This window comes from Elephantulus edwardii, unplaced genomic scaffold (assembly GCF_000299155.1).
Source record: "Elephantulus edwardii isolate Elephantulus edwardi_28Jun2011 unplaced genomic scaffold, EleEdw1.0 scaffold00047, whole genome shotgun sequence".
Taxonomy (NCBI): domain Eukaryota; kingdom Metazoa; phylum Chordata; class Mammalia; order Macroscelidea; family Macroscelididae; genus Elephantulus; species Elephantulus edwardii.
In genome coordinates this window covers 19,680,249-19,698,753 of record NW_006399797.1, presented here as the reverse complement: position 1 = coordinate 19,698,753, position 18,505 = coordinate 19,680,249, and the positions used below count along the sequence as shown (strand labels likewise).

General features: G+C 37.4%; 1 protein-coding gene across 3 annotated transcripts in view; it reads right to left on the bottom strand.

Moving 5' to 3' along the window:
* Window positions 1–18,505, bottom strand: part of LOC102847706 (leucine-rich repeat-containing G-protein coupled receptor 5-like) — a 224,564-nt gene that overhangs the window by 79,496 nt on the left and 126,563 nt on the right. For all 3 annotated transcript variants that reach the window (XM_006886088.1, XM_006886089.1, XM_006886090.1), the window contains exon 3: window positions 8,052–8,123. In XM_006886088.1, the coding sequence (XP_006886150.1) occupies window positions 8,052–8,123 (72 nt within the window). The remainder of the gene's footprint in view (window positions 1–8,051; window positions 8,124–18,505) is intronic.

Here is an 18,505-nt window from a genome sequence, read left to right as displayed (position 1 = left end):
CTGGACTTCTGGTAGTTCTCTGTTGATGTGCTGTTCCAGTCGTTTTTGGATAATCTTCAGTAAAATCTTGCTTGCATGTGAAATTAGTGAAATTGTTCTGTAGTTTCCACATTCTGTTGGGTCACCTTTCTTTGGGATAGGAACAAATATCGATCTCTTCCAGTCAGTTGGCCAAGTGGTTGTCCTCCAGATTTCTTGGCACAACTTTGTGAGCACATCCAGGGCAGCATCTGTTAACTGAAATAGTGGCCTTTTGGCAAGGAGGTGTACTGCAATCCCAGAGGTGCATGGTTCAAATCCATCAGATCTTTGCTGGAGAAGGAGGGACAATCTTCTCCTGTACCAGTCAGATCTGATTTGACGGTACACACACAAAAAAGAATAAAATTTAAAAAACGGGGGCCTGTTTAGAGAAGGCATCTGTTTCACAGTTAAGCAACAATAAATGAATGAAAATTCAAATTTTCTGTAAAGTTTCATTAAAATCACAATTAAAATAAAATTTTATTAAAATAAAAAAGAAGAAAGACAAAAGCAAAATGAATGTCAAAAAAGGTTCTAAGAATTGTACTATGGTGTCCACAAGCCAAAACAAAGGAAAGAGACGACTAAGTAAAAGAGGTGAACCAAACATTTCAAAGGGCAGCTCTTGGAGACAAGGCAAAGTATTAGAATGTGCCAAGAGCTGGAGTGGGAGGGAAAAAAAAAGAAGAAAGAACTTGCTCAGCATTTCTTAAGCTAAAAAAAACCTGAAAAACAAATTGAATTCTCAAGTTGCAATACTGAAAGATGCTTTGGGGAAAACCCTGAATGATTCAGGAAGCATCAGATTACTTTAAAAAAAAATCTCTATAGGGCTGCCTGAATTTTTGTCTGAAAATTTCAGCAAAAAGATATCCTGAGTGTTAAGTTGTGTCTTACATTATCTAGGAACAAGATAGATGTTATCAGGTTCACGAGAGATATTGGTTGAGAAACTAAATGAAATTTTGGCTGCCCTTCAAAAACATCAAGTTTACTAGAGACCAATGGAGTCAGTTCTTGCTAAAACTTCTGAGGGATGTCCCTGTCCAGGAGGATCCACGGCATAAGCACAGATGTTCTTTGAATCGTGCCTGTGAAAATCAAATCAAATACCAATCTTCAGGTTCCACTATCTTTGATTGTCTGAAATAAGACTATTCATACCTTTCTACTTCCTCTTTTCCAGGAATAAATTATATCTCACCATGGAAAAGGGGGGGGGAGGAAGAAAATAGAGGTTAGTGGGCATAAGAGTGACAGTGGTAATGATGGAATAGGAAAGATTCAATGAGGTCTTGAAAATACAGGGTGATGATAGGAAGAGATAAATAGTAATTAATTATATAGAATACAATGTATATGAGTGACTGTATAAAACAATATATATGAATGAAACACAATGTATATGAATGGTTTAATGCAAACCAATTTAAAAAAAGAAGATGGAGGGAATACACAGAGAATAACAGGAATAACAAGAAAAGAATTGGTTGATACTGAAAAACTTCAGAAAATAGTTTAGTAGCATGTGATGAAGAGCCAATGGTGATGAAGGAAGAAGCTACACTGAAGGCACTGGCAAAAAAATAAAGCCCCAGGAATCTATGAGACACTGATATGTTCCAACTAACAGATGCAACCCTAGATGTGCTCACCAGTCTATGTCAGGAAATTTGAAGGAGAGCTACTTGGCTGTCTGAAGGAAGAGATCTTTATTCCCATTCACAAGAAAGGTGATCCAACAGAATGTGAAAATTTATCAAACAACAGTAATATCACATGAAAGCAAAATATTGCTAAAGTTTACAGAACACTACTTGGACAAAGAACTGCCAGAAGCTCAAGCTACGTTTAGAAAAGGTTGTGGCACCACGAATATCATTGCTGATATCAGATGGCTGAAAGCAGAGAATACCGTAAGAATAGCTATTTGTATTTTATTGACTATGCAAAGGCATTTATGTGGATCCTAACAAACTATGGCTAACATTGAGAAGCATGGGAATCCCAGAACAGTTAATAACACCTCTACAAAATCTATACCTAAATCAAGAAGTTGTTACACAAACAGAGCAAGGGAAAACTACCTAGTTTAAAATCAGGAAAAATGTCAATCATGGTTCTATCTTTTCTGTGTGCCTATTCAATCTGTATGCTAAGCAAATCATTCAAGAAGTTGGACTTTATGAAGAGGAGTGATATCAGAATTGGAGGAAGATTAACCAGCAACCAGCACTATGCAAATGATAGAACCTTGTTGGCTGGAAGCGACGAGGACCAAAGGCATTTGCTGCAGAGGCTTAAGGACTGCAAACTTCAATATATGGATTGCATCTCAACATCAAAACACAAAAATCCTCACCATTGGGTCAACAGACAGCATCATGATAAACAGAGAAAAGATTGAGATTGTTAATGATATCATCTTCCTTGGATCCACAGTTGACACTCTTGGTGCCAGTCATCAGGAGACCTGGAGAAATATAACACTGGGAATGTCTGCTCTTGGGGATCTTTCCAAAGTCTTCAAGAGCAATGATGGCAGTTTAAAGACTAAGGGGCACCTGACACAGGCCACAGTCTTTCCAATCATCTGACTATACATCTTACTGCTGGACAATGAATAAGGATGACAGAAGAAGAATCAATGCCTTTGAGTTTTGATGTTGGAGAATAATGGGGGAAATTCTATGGACTGCCAAAGAACAAACAGATATGTCTTTGAGAAAGTGTAACTAAGGTGTTTCCTGGAAGCAAGGATTGTGAATCTTTTTTAATTTTATTTTTTTGGTCTCACATATTTGGATATGTTGTCAGGAGAGGGTATTTTTTTTGGAAAGTGATATCACACTTGGTAAGGTGGGGGGTCAGTGAAGGAGGAGACCCTTGTCAACATGGGTTCATACAGTGTCTGTGTCAATGGGCTCAAATGTGAGGGATGATGAGGATGGCACAGGATAGGATAGAATTCAGATATGTTGTTTATACTGTCATTATGAATCATAGCGTCTCAATGGCACTTAACAACAACATAAATGTCACAAGAAAAATCTCCAAAAATTCAAGAAGACAATCATAAAATACTTATAAAGCCACGTTTATTAGTAAGAGTAAATGAGAATCCTGTGCTTCATGCTTCTGTGCTATTTAGTGATGATTATTTTTCAAAAGAAGTTTCAGATCTCCATAATTACAATAAAAAATTCCTTTAAAACCACAACATGTTTTGTGGAAACAAGGAAATTATTTTCCTGCACTAACTGTTTTAAATTAATTTCTTTAGCTAGAAAATATACCATATTTGGAGTATACGGTAAACAGAAACAGAATTTTTGAATAATTTAGAGGAAAGATATTCATTAGTTTTCATAACCAACAACAATCTGTTTTTCACAACAAGATAAAAAAGGTTAAAGCAATAAAGAGAAGACCTTTCAGTATGAAAATGTATTGAAGTCTTTCTAATCGTATGCATAGGAGGCTTTGATAGCATAATCTTTTGGCATTGCAGTGCTGCTCAAAAGGCAACACTTTCTGGTGGTTCAGAGGGAGAAAAACAGGCGATCTCATCACAAAGATTTATAGCCTCCTAAACTCTGCTATGAGAGGATATCAAGAATATAATCCAGAAAGAATGCAAAAGGTAATTACAAAGATGAAGGAAGAAGGACAGACCAAAATGGATGTCAGAAGAGACTGAATATTGAACTAGAAGATCAAGAAGCCAAGCAAAGAGAAGAAATCAAGATGTTAAGGAGTTGAATAGAAGATTTCAAAGAGCAGCATGGGAAGACAAAGCAAAGTATTATAATTAAATGTGCAAAGAACTGGAATTGGAAAATCAAAAGGGATGAACTCATTTCTTAAGCTGAAGGTTGTGTCATATGCACAATGCAGGTTACTATAGAGTTCCTCTAATCCTGATGTCATATTCTTCTTATGGAGTCCAGCTTCTCAAATGATTTGCCCAGACTGAATTGGTATGGAGAAAGGATGTAACCCTGACGTACACCTTTTCTGATTTTACATGGCCATGCAGGGTTCCCTTTTCTGTTACAGCTTCTTGGGCTAGGTTTTCTATGAGCATAATTAAGTGTTCTGGGATTCTTATTCTTTTCAATGTTAGTTATAGCTATAGTTTGTTATGATCCACACAGTCAAATGCCTCTGCAGTCAATGAAATACAAATAGACATTCTTTTGATAGTCTCTGCTTTCAGCCAGGATCCATCTGTTAGCCTCAGTGAGATCTCTGAGGCCATGACTTCTTCTAACCCTAGCTTGAACTTCTGGCAGTTCTCTTTTAATGTACTACTCTAGTCGGTTTTGGATGATCTTCAGGGATATTTTGTTTCTGTGTGATATTCAAGTTATTGTTAGATAATAGGCACATGTTATTGGGTCACCTTTCTTGGGAATGGGAACATACATGGATATCTTCCAGTCAATGGCCAAGGAGCTGTCCTCCAAATTTCCTGGCATATACTGGTGAACATGGTCAGGGCTGTATCTGCTAGTTGGAACATGTTACTTGGTATTCTTGAGACCTTACTATTTTACCAGTGCCTTCAGTGCAGTTTGAACCTCTTCTTTACCACTGGCTCTTGTTCTTACAGTACTTTCAGATATTTTTCAGGGTCAATCAATTATTTTTGGCACAGTTACTCTGTGTGTTCCCTCCAACCTCCTTTGATGCTTCCTGGATCATTCAAGACTTTGCCCACAGCTCTTCTCAGAATTGGAACCTGAAGCTGGAATTTTGTTTTTCAGTTGTTTAACCTTTAGAAATACCAAGCAAATTCTTTCCTTTTTATTCTTCAACTCCAGCTCTTTGCACATTATTTTGCTTTGTCTTCTCAAGCTGCCCTTTGAGATCTTCTGTTCTCATAAATTTTGGCATTGCTTCCCTTTGTTTTGGCTTCTTGATGCTCCAATGCAATTTTCTGAGTCTCTCCTGACATCCCATTTGACCTTCCTCTTCCGTCTTTCTTAGAAAACACTACAAGGCAGTTTGTTCATCTGTCCTGGAGGGTCACTATGACTCAGAATTGAGTTGATAGCATAGATTAATAATGACTTCTTTTGTTCTCTCCATGGATGATATCCTTGAAGTCATCCCATAACTCATCTTATCTTTGATCAGTAGTTTCTACAGTTGTATTCAAAACCAAAACCCAAACTCAATGACAGCAAGCCTCAATGAAACCCCACAATTGAGTTTCTGAGGCTTACAGCTGTTAAAAGTGGGGAGAATGCTCATGTTTGTCCAGTATAGCAGCTGGTGAATTTGACCTACCAGAGATGAACAGACTTTTGGTTAGTAATGCAACTCCCTATAGACTATTCCAACATAGCTCATCTTTCTTGTCAAATAACTTATTTCCCCCTTGTGCATACTGTTGAGTCAGATCCGAAAGGCACAGGAGGAGATCTCCCCTCCTTCTCCAGTGGAGCATCTGGTGGATTTGAACTGCATGCCTTCAGGATTGCAGCACAGCTTCTTGCTAGTAGGCCACCAGAGTTCTCTTCCTGTCAAATACCTTTTGTCAAGAATCAGAATTCTTCTGTTTTCTATCAAGCTACCATTGTATCATAGACTCTTTAAGAGAACATGTCTTTATTGTAAATGTTTATATTCTCAAGAAAAGTTATCATCTTGAGTTTCACATACACCAAGTTTTGCTGAAGCTCAGCCTATACACAAGCAAGCAGAAAAGTCATTGCTCAGATGGGATTGGGGAACACAGCAGATCTAAATACTAAATTTCATTTGTATTTTTTTTCTGGTATAAGAAAAGTACCTTTAAATAAATTGGAAGAAACACATAAAAAGAAATAGATAAATAAATGGGAGGAAAAAGCTGTAAATTTTAATTTTAAATTACATTATCCCAATACTCTGAGATATTTAAGCAAAATGTACCAGAGGAAGCAGGAAAGCAGGTATGGAAAAGAAGTTTTTAAAAAGTCTTCCTGTAGATAGAAACTCAATTTAGATATGAAAGTTAATTTTATTCTTAGAATACACTATATATTCTATTATGAATATATAGTCTAAAGCTCCCTTGCCTTTTCCATTTTTTGCCTCAGTCTGAATCATTTCTTCTGCAAATATTTACCGAATATCTGCTCTGAATTAGGTAGTATTCTAAGATCTGTGCATTGACTAGTGAACAAGACAGGCAATATTCCCAATATCACAGAGTTTTAGTGTATTTGAGGAATAAACATTCACTAGTGAGGCAATGACATTAGAAATACATAATGATGTATCTCAAAAATTTTAAAAAGTATTATGACAGAAAAATTAATATAAAAGAAGTAATTTAAGCATAAGAACTTAAACACTAAAAATCCTCTGTAATTCCATATACTTGAACTTGCTAGTTTATGCATAATTAATATATGTTCATGTTCCATATGAATGATTTATAAATACAATTATGATTGTTGAGGGTACACTTAAATACATGTAATCACATACTCTTTAGCTTTGAATAGCCAATATGTTTTGGTGAATGAATTAAAAGGATTGTCTTCAGTATAATTATTCAAGAAGTATTTAAAATACTTAATGCCTTCAAGTTGTGGTGCTTAAGGAGCCTTGAACATACCATGGACTGTCTAGAAAACAAATAGGTCTGTCTTGGAGAGGGTGAAACCAAGTTTTTCCTTAGAGGCTAGGACTTTGAAGCTCTATCTCACATATTTTGGGCCTTAAGTGGCCAGGAAGGACTGGGCCTTGGAGAAGGACATCAAACTTGGAAGAATGGAGGGACAGAGCAGGAGAGGAAGACCCTGGAGGAGATGGATTGATACAGTGACTGGGGCAATGGGGACTGGTGTGTCAAAATTTGTGAGACTGGCTCAGGACAGGGCAGGCTTCAGAGCTACTGTACATGGGGTTGCTATGAGTCGATGGCACTTAACAACACAACAACAGTGGTAGATAGCTCAGTATAGGAAAAATAGAATTGCATTGTCTTATCTAAAGTGGATATATGTGATAATTCCTGAATGGTTCCAGATATTTTACTTCATTCATGGAGACAGAGATACATCAGTGTTGGTGCCACAATTTAGAGTTTACCTATTAATGATTTAACACTAGACTTTGGCAACGTGGCAACTTAAAAAAAAAGTCTGTCTAATTTTGCAAAGCAAAATGAATCCAAATGGAGAGAAACCAAACTCAATCACAGAAACAGGACTAAAACCTGGCTCTGTTAATAAAATTAACTTTTAACAAAATATGAAATTTAATTAAGCTAATTTTTTATAACCCACATATCCTGCAGGCTACTGAAATGCAGTTTACATAAGAAATACATCAAAAGTCTTTTCAGTTATTGCTTTTACCTTAAGAGAAGGAAATAAAATCAGAACATTTTCTCTGAGACAAAATTTTCCTAGTATGACTGTCAAATTGCAGTATCTATTTTCAATTGCAGTATCCAGTTTCTATTTTCTTAAATACTGAAAAATTGTTACACAATAGACATTAGATGAAAGAAGTATTCAGTGAATTTTCTGATAAATAAGTTGGACACTAAATAATACAAAATTAACTTTTATATTCTCAGTGGGTTAGTTAAAAACAGCTGACCCTTGTTCAGTGTATCATTAGGAAAATAACTTCCAAAAACAGTTTGATGCCATGATCTAATTATATCTGCATTATAGAGATTTATTTGCTTGGTGGTCAAAATATTAAAGGCATTTTTCTCAACTTAAAAAAAAAGGGAAACACAAAGAGAAATACTCTTAGAAGTTTGAGCTCATAAGGTGATTATTTGGAAACTAACAATTTTAGATATTATAGGTAAAGATAACTTTTTCCGCACACAAATTCCAAGTATAATATGGTTACAACAATAACAACTGGTACTTGGAGGTAGACTTGAGTTTACAACAACAAAAACCCATGAATCTAAACAGTTTAGTAGAGGGACTGCATCTTTACAAGTTGATTAGCATTCACTTGGCATGAAAATCAGAAATATATCATATAACACTACATTTACTTACAGAACTTTAAGACTGTAAAGACCGGCAAATGCTCCCTTGGGAATGTATGTCAAAGAGTTTCCGGCAAGACGTCTGTGGGATTAAAGGACGAGAAGAGAGATTGAGCGAAGCGCTCTTCATGTGGAATTCATTTAGTTGTTAAAAAGAAAAGTGTAAAACAAACATTTTCAAGCCACAAATACCAGAAGCAACTATATTTTGTTTTACTAGAAGTATTTTAAAATATTCTATATCTTACAAATATGGTGTAAGAGGAACCTAAGAAGAAATACAGTAAATTGCCTTTCTAAAATACTTTCATAACTTATATTGCATATATGTAAGTCTTCTTTAAAAAAATTTTAAACAAAAGCTGGAAACTCACAGAAATCTTTAACAGATGTTAGCATTAGATAATTTAAAAATTAATCTTTATACGTACAACTAAAGAACATAATCAAACAATAATATTTATGTTGCATTTCAATTACAAAATATCGAACTTTCTTATTAAACTTGGCAAAAAGTGTGATATCACAAAAATTCCAGAAAAAGGTTGAGGACTTTAATTAGTTTAGCATATTTTAATTGAACAATGACTTAAGAATAATAGTATTTAAAAAGTTAGAAACTAAAGAACAAATTCAAGCCTCGATTTGCAACATGGAAGGATTTTATGGGCAGAATACTGAATAATCTTGGAAGCATTAAAAGGAGACAGATGGAGTACATGGGTCACTGTACCAAAAAAGAATTGGCTGACACAGAAGAATTTCATGAAACAATGTAAAATCAAGAGACAACGGTGGTGAAGGAGTAAGTTCAAGGTGCTCTGAAATACTTGGCAAAAAATAAGGTCCCAAGAATTGATTGAATACTGACTGACATAGTTCAACAAACAGATATTGCCCTAGAAGTGTTCACTAGGCAGTACTAAGTTACCCGAGGATAACTACCTGGCCAACTGAGTAGAAGAGATTATTATTTATTCTCATTTAAAAAAAATGTTCTCTCAGAGAGTGGTAATTATCAAACATATCACTAACATCACATGGAAACAAAATCCTGCTGAAGTAAAAAATGACTAGAACAGTATGTCAACAGAGAAATACCGGAAATACAGATTGAGAACCAAAGAGGCCATAGCACTAGAGAAATCATTGCCAATGTTAGGTGGATCTTGACTGAAAGCAAAGAGTATCAGAGGAGTGTCTATCTGTGTTTCATTGACTATGCAAAGACAATTGACTGTGTGGTTCACAACAAACTGTGGCTAACCTTGAGAAGAATGGGAATCTCAGAATACTTGATTATGCTCATGTGAAATCTATACTTGGACCAGGAAGCAGTCTCAGAACAGAGCAAGGAAACACTGCTCGGTTCAAAAACAAGAAAGAAGGGAGTTAGGGATGTATTCTATCTCCATACTTTTAAATCTAAATAAGAAACAGATCATTTGGGAGGCTGGGCTTCATGAAGAGGAATGTGGAATCAGGATTGGAAAAAGACTTATCAACAACTTACGATATGTAGATGATACAATCTTGCTTGCTGAAACTTAAGGACCTGAAGGACCTCAAATTGACAAGGTCAAGGACAGTAGTCTAAAATATGGATTGAAGTTCAACATCTAGAAGACAAAGATTATCACAGCTTGGCTAATTGGCAGTACCATGATAGATGGAGAAGAGACTGAGGTTATTAACATATTCAGCTTGCTCAGATCCATAATCAATACTCTTGGCACCATCATTTAGGAAATCAAATGATGAATTGCATTGAGAAAGTCTGCTGTCAGGGACTTCTCCAAAGTTCTAAAGAGTAATGACGTCAGTCTAGAGACTAAGGTATGTCTGATCCTGGGCATGATCTTTGCAATTACTTGCTATGCATCAGAGAGCTGGACAATGACCAAGGATGACAAAAAAAAAGAATTTATTACCTTGGGTTATGGTACTGGAAAACAGTATTGAACATACCATGAATCACCAAGAGAACAAGTAGTTCTGTCTTGGAAAGAGTGAAACCAAGTTTCTCCTTAGAGGCAGGGATTTTAAAAAAGTATCTAACATACTTTTGGTATGTGGCCTAGAGGGACAGATCATTGGAGAGGACATAATGACTGAAAGAGTGGAGGGACAGTGCAAGTAAGGAAGACCCTGGATGAGATGGATTGACACATTCAGTGGGGTAATGGAGGTAGGTGTATTGGAGTCAGTGAGATTGGCTCAGGATAGGACAGAGTTCAGGGCTATTATCCACAGGGTTGCTATGAGTCATAGGTGACTTGATTGCACATAACAAGTACAACAACATTTAAAAAGTTGTATTTTAAAATAATTTATATGGGATATTTAATGAAAAGTGTTGACATAATTTGGTAGTTAAATTGAGTTGATAGTCCAGCTCCTTATCCACATGGCGATCAGAGTTCCCATAGGCCTTGATTAGACATTAAAACTAATTAATTACACTAATCTATTATAAATGTAACAATGACTTTCAACTACAGACTTATAGAACTATAAGATAAATAATAAATTGCTGTTGCTTTAGAAAAAAAATATGTTCCTTTTGAAAGCAAAAGCATAGAGGGAAAAGCCCTAAATGTCCATTAATAGATAAACGGATACAACAAATTGTAGGGTACAACAAACTGTAGTTGATACAAACAATGGAACATACTTCAATGGTAAATAACAGTGAAGAATCTGAAAGATCCTCCAAGTTGAATGAATCTGGATGATGTTATGCAGAGTGAAAGAAGTCAATTACAAAAGGATAGTGTGTGAGACTATTATTATAAAAAGTCAAGAATAAGTTTACCCACAGGAAAAAAACCATTCTTTGACAGCATAAGAAGCAAAAGGAGGGAGAATCCTTAACTAGATAGTTGCAAAACCCCAAACTCACTGCTATTGAATAGTTTTCGACAGAGACCCTCTGTAGATTTTCTGATGCTGTAAATCTTAATTGAAGGACTGATGATCTGTTTTGTTGCTGTTGTTTTTAGATGCCTTACAATTGACTCACAGCCACCCTGTGAACAACAGATGGAAAGCTTTCCCTATCCTGGGCCTTCCTGACAATCTCTGCCATGCTCAGGTGTTGTGGCAGTCACTGTGTCCATCCATCTCCTTGAGAGTCCTCCTCTCTTTAATGATAGTATTCATTACTGAGAGGGCTCTGGAGGCCTAGTGGTAAGTGCTGCAGTTCTGAAGGCATGTGGTCTGAAATGCCAGCTGCTAGGTGGGAGAAGAACGGGCAATCTCCTCTTGTGCAATTACTGCCTCTGTAAACCAGCGGGAGGGTCAGCTATGAGTTGGTTCAGACTTGATGGTACACAACAACAACAACAATCCGTTACTGTGGAGTCAATTCCAACTCAACTGACCTTCCGTGTTTCACCTGCAGAGTATTTAGGGTTTTTGGATTACGGATCCTTCAGTTGGCAGCTGGATACATTACTCACTATGCTAGCAGGGTTCTTTTAAGTAGATAGCAAGTAAAGATTAATTCTAGTAAAGAGAAAGCAATACACAAAATGGGATGAATCAATACAATGTTACCAAAGCAAAGGAAGACACTTGAGAGGGGCCCAAGACTAAAGGACAACTATGGTAAATACTAGAGGGAGAAAGATAGCAATCTCCTCCTATGGGATTTACTGCCTCTGAAAACTTGCTGGAGGGTAAGCTACAAGTAACTTTCTATTTGACCACACATAACAACAACATGGTAAATACTATAACTTTAAACAACATTGAGGGGAGCTCTGGTGGCTTAGTGACAAGAAGCTGCACCACAATCCCAGAGGTATACAGTTCGAATCCACCAGATGCTCTGCTGGAGGAGGGGCAAACTCCTCATGTACCAGTTGGATCCCATTAGACAGTATACACACAAAAAATAAAAATAAAATATTTTTAAAAAACCAACAAAAAAAGTCCAAACAACTTTGCGTCAATATTAGTAATAGATAATAATATTTGAATGGATCTGTACCCATATCTCTATCCCTATCCCTCTATCTATCTATCTATCTATCTATCTATGCATCCATCTATCCAGCTCTCTCTCTCTATCTGGACTTGGTGACATAAATAAGCTGGGGGACAGAATGAGAGAATTCTGCACAGTGATTTATTCACAGTAAATACCTTTTGTAAGAAACATTTACACAGGCTATACGCATGGATTTCCCCTGATGGTATGTACAGGAATCAGACTGATTACATCTGTGGAAGGAATGGTTGGAGAAGTTCAGGATCAGCAGTAAAAACTAGGCTAGGTGCTGATTGTGGAACAGAACAACTACTCACATGGAAGTTCAAATTAAAGCTAAAGAAGGTCAAATCAAATGCACAGGAATAAAAATTTGACCTTGAGTCTGTTTCACCTGAACTTAAAAACCAACTCTGTAACAGGTTTGAGGTCTTGAACACTAATGAACGAAGACCAGATGAGCTGTGGAAAGATTATACATACGTGTGTGTGTGTATAAAATAATCCACAAAAAATGCAAAAGGTACAAAAACAGAAGAAAAAAAGACCAAAATGGATTTCAGAAGAGACTGAATATTGCACTAGAACACCGGGAAGCCAAAGCAAAGGGAAGACATCAAGATATTAAGGAACTGAACGGAAGATTTCAAAGGGCAGCATGGGAAAAGAAAGCACGGTATTATAACAAAATGTGCAAAAAGCTGGAGTCTGAAAATCAAAAGGGCCATACTTGCTTTGCATTTCCTAAGTTGAAGGAATTACAGAACAAATTCAAGTATCGAATTGCAATACTTAAGAATGCTATGGGTAGACTATTCAAGGACACAGGAAGTATTAAAAGAAGACAGAAGTAGGGAACTCTGGTGGCCTAGTGGCAAGAAGCTGCACTGCAATTCTGAAGGCACATGGTTCAAATTCACCAGATGCTCTGTTGGAGAAGGAGGGGCAATCTCCTTCTGTGCCAGTTGGATCTGACTCGACAAAAAGGAAAAAAATTAAAAAGAGGAAAATTTATATTTCAACAAACAGATACTGTTCGCCAGGTTGTGCCGAGAAATCCGGAGGACAACTACCTGGCCAAATGACTAGAAGAGATCCATATTTATTCTTATTTAGAAAAAGTGTGGAAATTATCATACAATATCACTCATATCAAATGCAAACAAAATCCTAGTGGAGATTATCCAGAAATGACGGCACTACAGATATTATTGCTAATGTCAGATGGATCTTAGCAGAAAGCAAAGAGTACAGGAGGGATACCAATCTATATTTCATAGACTACGCAAAGGCATTTCATGGTGTGGATCACAATAAATTGTGGTTAACCTTGAGGAGAATGGGAATCCCAGAACACTTGATTGTGCTTTTGTGAAACCTGTACTTGGACCAGGAAGCAATCCTCGAAACATAGCAGTAGGGAGACACTGCATGGTTCAAAATCAAGAAGGGAGTGTGTAAGGAATGTGTCCTGTCTCTATATCTATTTAATCTACATGCAGAACAGATTATTTGGGAGGCTGAACTTTGTAAGGAAGAATGTGTCATCAGGATTAGAGACTCATCAACAACCTATGTTATGCAGATGACACAACCTTGCTTCCTGAAATTGAGGAGGACCTGAAACACTTGCTGCAGAAGGTCCTTCAATATGGATTGAAGCTCAACATCAAGAAGACCGCTTGGCCAACTGGCAGCACCATGATAGATGGAGAAGAGATTAAGGTTGTTAACAATTACAGCTTGCTCACTCCAAAATCAACACTCCTGGCAACAGCAGTAAGGAAATCAAAAGATGAAATGCACTGGGAAATTCTGCTGTCAGGGAACTCTCCAGGGTACTGAGGAAGCAACAATGTCACTCTAAATACTAAGGTGCACCTGATCCAGTCCATGGTCTTTGCAACTATTTGCTATGCATCATGAGTTGGACAATGACTAAGGAAGAAGAATTGATGTCTTTTAGTTGTGGTGCTGTAGAAGAAACTTGAGCATACCATACCATAGACCACCAAGAAAATAAATAGGTCTGTCTTGGAGTGGGTAAAAACAAGTTTCTCCTTGGGGGCTAGGATTCTGAAGCCCCATCACACATACTTTGGACATGGGGACATAAGGGACTGATTCTTGGAGAAAGATATCATGCTCGGAAAGGTGGAGGGGGCAGTGCAGGAGAGGAAGACCTTGGATGAGATGGATTGATAAGTGACTAGGACAATGAGGGTAGGTGTGTCGGAGTAAGTGAGACTGGCTCAGTCCAGGCCAGACTTCAGAGCTCTTGTACATAGGTTCGCTATAAGTTGCTAGTGATTCATTGGCACATAACAACAATAACAGCATTAATAATAATATATGTGCACTAAATAGGACATGTGTTTTTGTATCTACTACCTATATAATCACACATATAACATAGCACATAAGAGACAATGTTATGGAATTATCATAGAAATAAACACACATCTCATAGTACTGAATTACTGAACTTGAAGCCTAAGGACTATAATTTGTTTTCTTTTTTAAAAATGGGTTTTCATTTAGTCAGTCATATACTGCTTGCCATATAAGATAATTTACATTTGTACAATGCCATTTTTGCATTGTTTTATCAAAGCCTCAGTATATTCTCCATTTCCCTTCACCCTATCTATCCATTTGCTAATAATTTCTGCTTCCTTTTCGTCCTTTCCCATCCTGTTAAGGTCTCTACAATTATTTTTATTTGTGATTAAACCTTTCTTTGTTCTTGTTTTTCCTTCCCCCATTCAATCAGTTGTGCATATCCTATTCTAGATTGTTAATTGCAACACACAGGATGTCTGAGGGCCCACTCATGTCAGATTAACTTTCCCTTCACCTATTCCAATACAATATTCAATATCTATCCATTCTCTTCCTACTTTTCCAACCTGCACTCTGTAACCATCTTATTTTTATAACATTGGTCTTATACAATATTTGTCCTTTTGTTATTGAATTATTTCACTCAGCATAAGAGGTCCATGTTTGTAGGATATTGTTTGGTAAAACATAGTTCATGAAGATAATCTATAAAGTTTATAGTTTATAATATAAAGCTTTATATCCTAGTTTCATGAGTAGCATTTGAGACTTTACAAGCAGCTTGTGACAAAACATCTAAGAGACAATAATTCATCTCTTCCCATCTTGAGCAAAGCAGAGTCCAAACAACCAAACACTCATGGAATAATTAGTAGAAAGGTCTAATGGCCCATAGGAGCCATAGTCACCTCTAGCTTAAGTCCAGAACTAAATGGTGTCTGACTACCACTCTGATCTGGGGCATAATAGACAATCCTGGTTAAAATGGCTCTGTGTGTGTGTGTGTGTGTGGGTGAAATGTAGAACAAAAGAAAATAAATAAAAAAGATTAGACAGTGATCTTAAAGAGGAATCCCAAAGACAATTGCTCTAAAATACCTTTCTCATTACTGGAAAGATAGGCAGCATGATGATGGATGGGTAGGAGATTGAAACTGTCAACAGCTTCACCTTACATGGATCCACAATTAACACCCTTGGTGCCAGCAACCAGGAAATCAGGAGATGCATTGCACTGGGAAAATCTGCAGTTAGGGAATCTTTTCAAATTATTGAGGAGTAGTGATGTCAGTTTGAGGACTAAGGTGTGTCTGATTCAGGCCATTGTCTTTCCAATTACTTTCTATGCATATGAGAGCTGGACAATGGATAAGGATGGAAGGCAGTGTGGCATTTCCTCTAAAAGCTGAACATAGAAATTCCATATGACTCAGCTATTTCACTGCTTGGAATATATCCTGAGAAAATGAGAACTGAGGCACAGAGACTTGTAGACTAATGTTCATAGCAGTGTTATTCACCATTGCAAGAATATGGAAACAGCCTAAATGCCCAACCACAATGGAACAGATTGAGAAATTATGCAACATTCACGTAATTTAATATTATGCAGCATGCAGGAGCATGATTTTGTAAATTATTACCTAACATCAAAGGGACTGGAAAACATTATGCTAAGTGTACTAACTCAGTCTCATAAAGACAAATACTTCATAAGACCATTATTCTAGAACAAGTATGAGGATCCAAACAGAGTGGGGTGGGGTGCTTAATCATAGGGTCTTACAATTTGACAGATGGAGGGAAGGGTATGTAAAGGAAAGGGGAAAGATCCAGTGTGAAAAACAATGCATACAAAAAACCAAACAAACCCAAAAACAAACCAACAAAAAACCACAATGCATACAAGCTTTGTAAGTAAACCAGTTGTTGTTGTTGTTGTTATGTAACATTGAGTCGCTTGTGATTCATAGAGACCCTATGTACAGGAGCCCTAAATGCCACTCTATCCTGTGCCAACCTTGCCGTCTGCAACACACTCATTCCCACCACCCCAATCACAGAATAGATCCATCTCATTTAGGGTTTTCATCTCCTGAGCCGTCCCTCACTCTCCCAAACATGATGTCCCTCTCCAAGGACCAGTCCCTCCTTGCAACATGCCCAAAGTATGTCAGATGAAGCTTCAAATCCTTGACTTCAAGGAGCATTCTGGCTTCACCCTCTCTAGGACAAACTTGTTTGTTTTCCTAGCAGCCCATAGTATATTCAACACTCTTCTCCAGCATCGCAGCTCAAAGGCATCAATTCTCTTTCTATCATCCCTAGTGCCTGCCCAACTCTGATGCATAGTATGCAATTGCGAAAACTATAGCCAGGATCAGGTGCACCTTAGTCTCCAGCCTGATGTCATTGCTCTTCAGTACTCTTGAGAGGTCCCTCACAGCTGATTTTCCCAAAGCAATTAATCTCTTGATTTCCTGACTGCTGTTACCAAGAGTGTTGGCTGTGGAATCAAGTAAACTAAAACTGTTAACTTTATCTCAATCTCTTCACCATCCATACTGATACTGCCAATTGACCCAGTAGTGAGAATCTTTGTTTTCTTGATGTTTAGCTTCAGTCCATACTGAAGGCTGCAGTCCTTGACCTTCTGCAGCAAGTGCTTCATTCAGGTCCTCCTCAATTTCGTGTCATCTGCATAACGCAGGTTGCTGATGACTCTTCCACCAATCCTGATGCCACATTCCTCCTCGTACAACCCAGCGTCTCGGATGATCTCTTCTGCATACAGATTGAAAAGGTATGGAGACAAAATACATCAGTGACGGACGCTCTTCTTGACTTTGGAAAAAAAAAGAATTGATGCCTTTGAGCTGTGGTGGTGGAGAAGAACACTGAATATCCCATTGACGTACAAGAGAATAAAGAGATATGTTCTGGAGACGGTGCAGTCGGAGTGCTCTTTAGAGGCAAGAATGATCAGGCTTCACCTCACATACTTAGGGCATGTTGCTAGGAGGGGCTCTTCCTTGGAGAGGGACATGATGCTGGGAAGGATGGAGGGTCAGCAAAGGAGAGGAAGACCCTCAACCAGGTGGATTGACACAGTGACTGCTGCAATGGGCTCTTGTGTGTTAGGAAGTGTGAGGAGGTACAGAATATAATTGGTTAGGTTAGGTTCAGGATAGGTTCAGATCTTTTGTTCATAGAGTCACTATGAGTTGTACTTGACTCAACAGCACCTGACAACAACAAGAATTTATAACTGAAGCCAAGCCTACCAGTCAAGTAATAGACTGCTTACATAATAAACATACTCATGTAGACTGCTACTTAGAACTATTAAACATGAGACCAAATGATTAAATTTTCCCAAATGTAAAGATGAGAAAGCAAGGAAAGACAGAGAAATCAGATGAATGGAAATGGGTAACCCCTGGTGAGAAAGGGGAGAGTGCTGCCTGTTGTGAGGATTCCTACTAATGGGGTGGGACAATTTACAAAGTACTGAATGGTGAATGAATTTGTTCTGTCAACTTTCACCTAAATCATAATAAAATGTTCAAATATTGGGTGAAAAAATCAACAGCAATATTTTTAGCATAATCACATTTAAGGAAAAATCCAGTATACAAATGCATATATACCCATGGGTACAAATACACAGAGAAAGGCTTGGAAGGATACATGCCCAGCATCTGGGAAAGGGAGAGGGTTGGAGTAGATAAGGAGAAAACATTATGTTTGTATTTTGTGTTTCTTACAGTGCAACTGCACTATTTGGGTGTAATTAAAAATATTAAAAGAAAAAGAAAATTGTCACTTTATAATACTTATTCAAAATGCAAAATGGTCAAGGTAAGAACATAATGTAAAAGAGCATGACGTGGTTCTGCAACATTTAGTTTTGTACCTTTTTTGTCAGTCATATCTAAGCCATAATCTCGGCTGTTAGTCCCATAAAGCAGAAACTTTCGGTGCAACCACTGTGGAAGGCGGTATGGCACTTTCTCAGAAAGTTGCAAGTAGAGATACCATTTGACCCAGCAATTCCACTACTGGGAATATATCCCAAAGAGACCATAACTGACATCCAAGCAGATATATGCACACCCATGTTTATC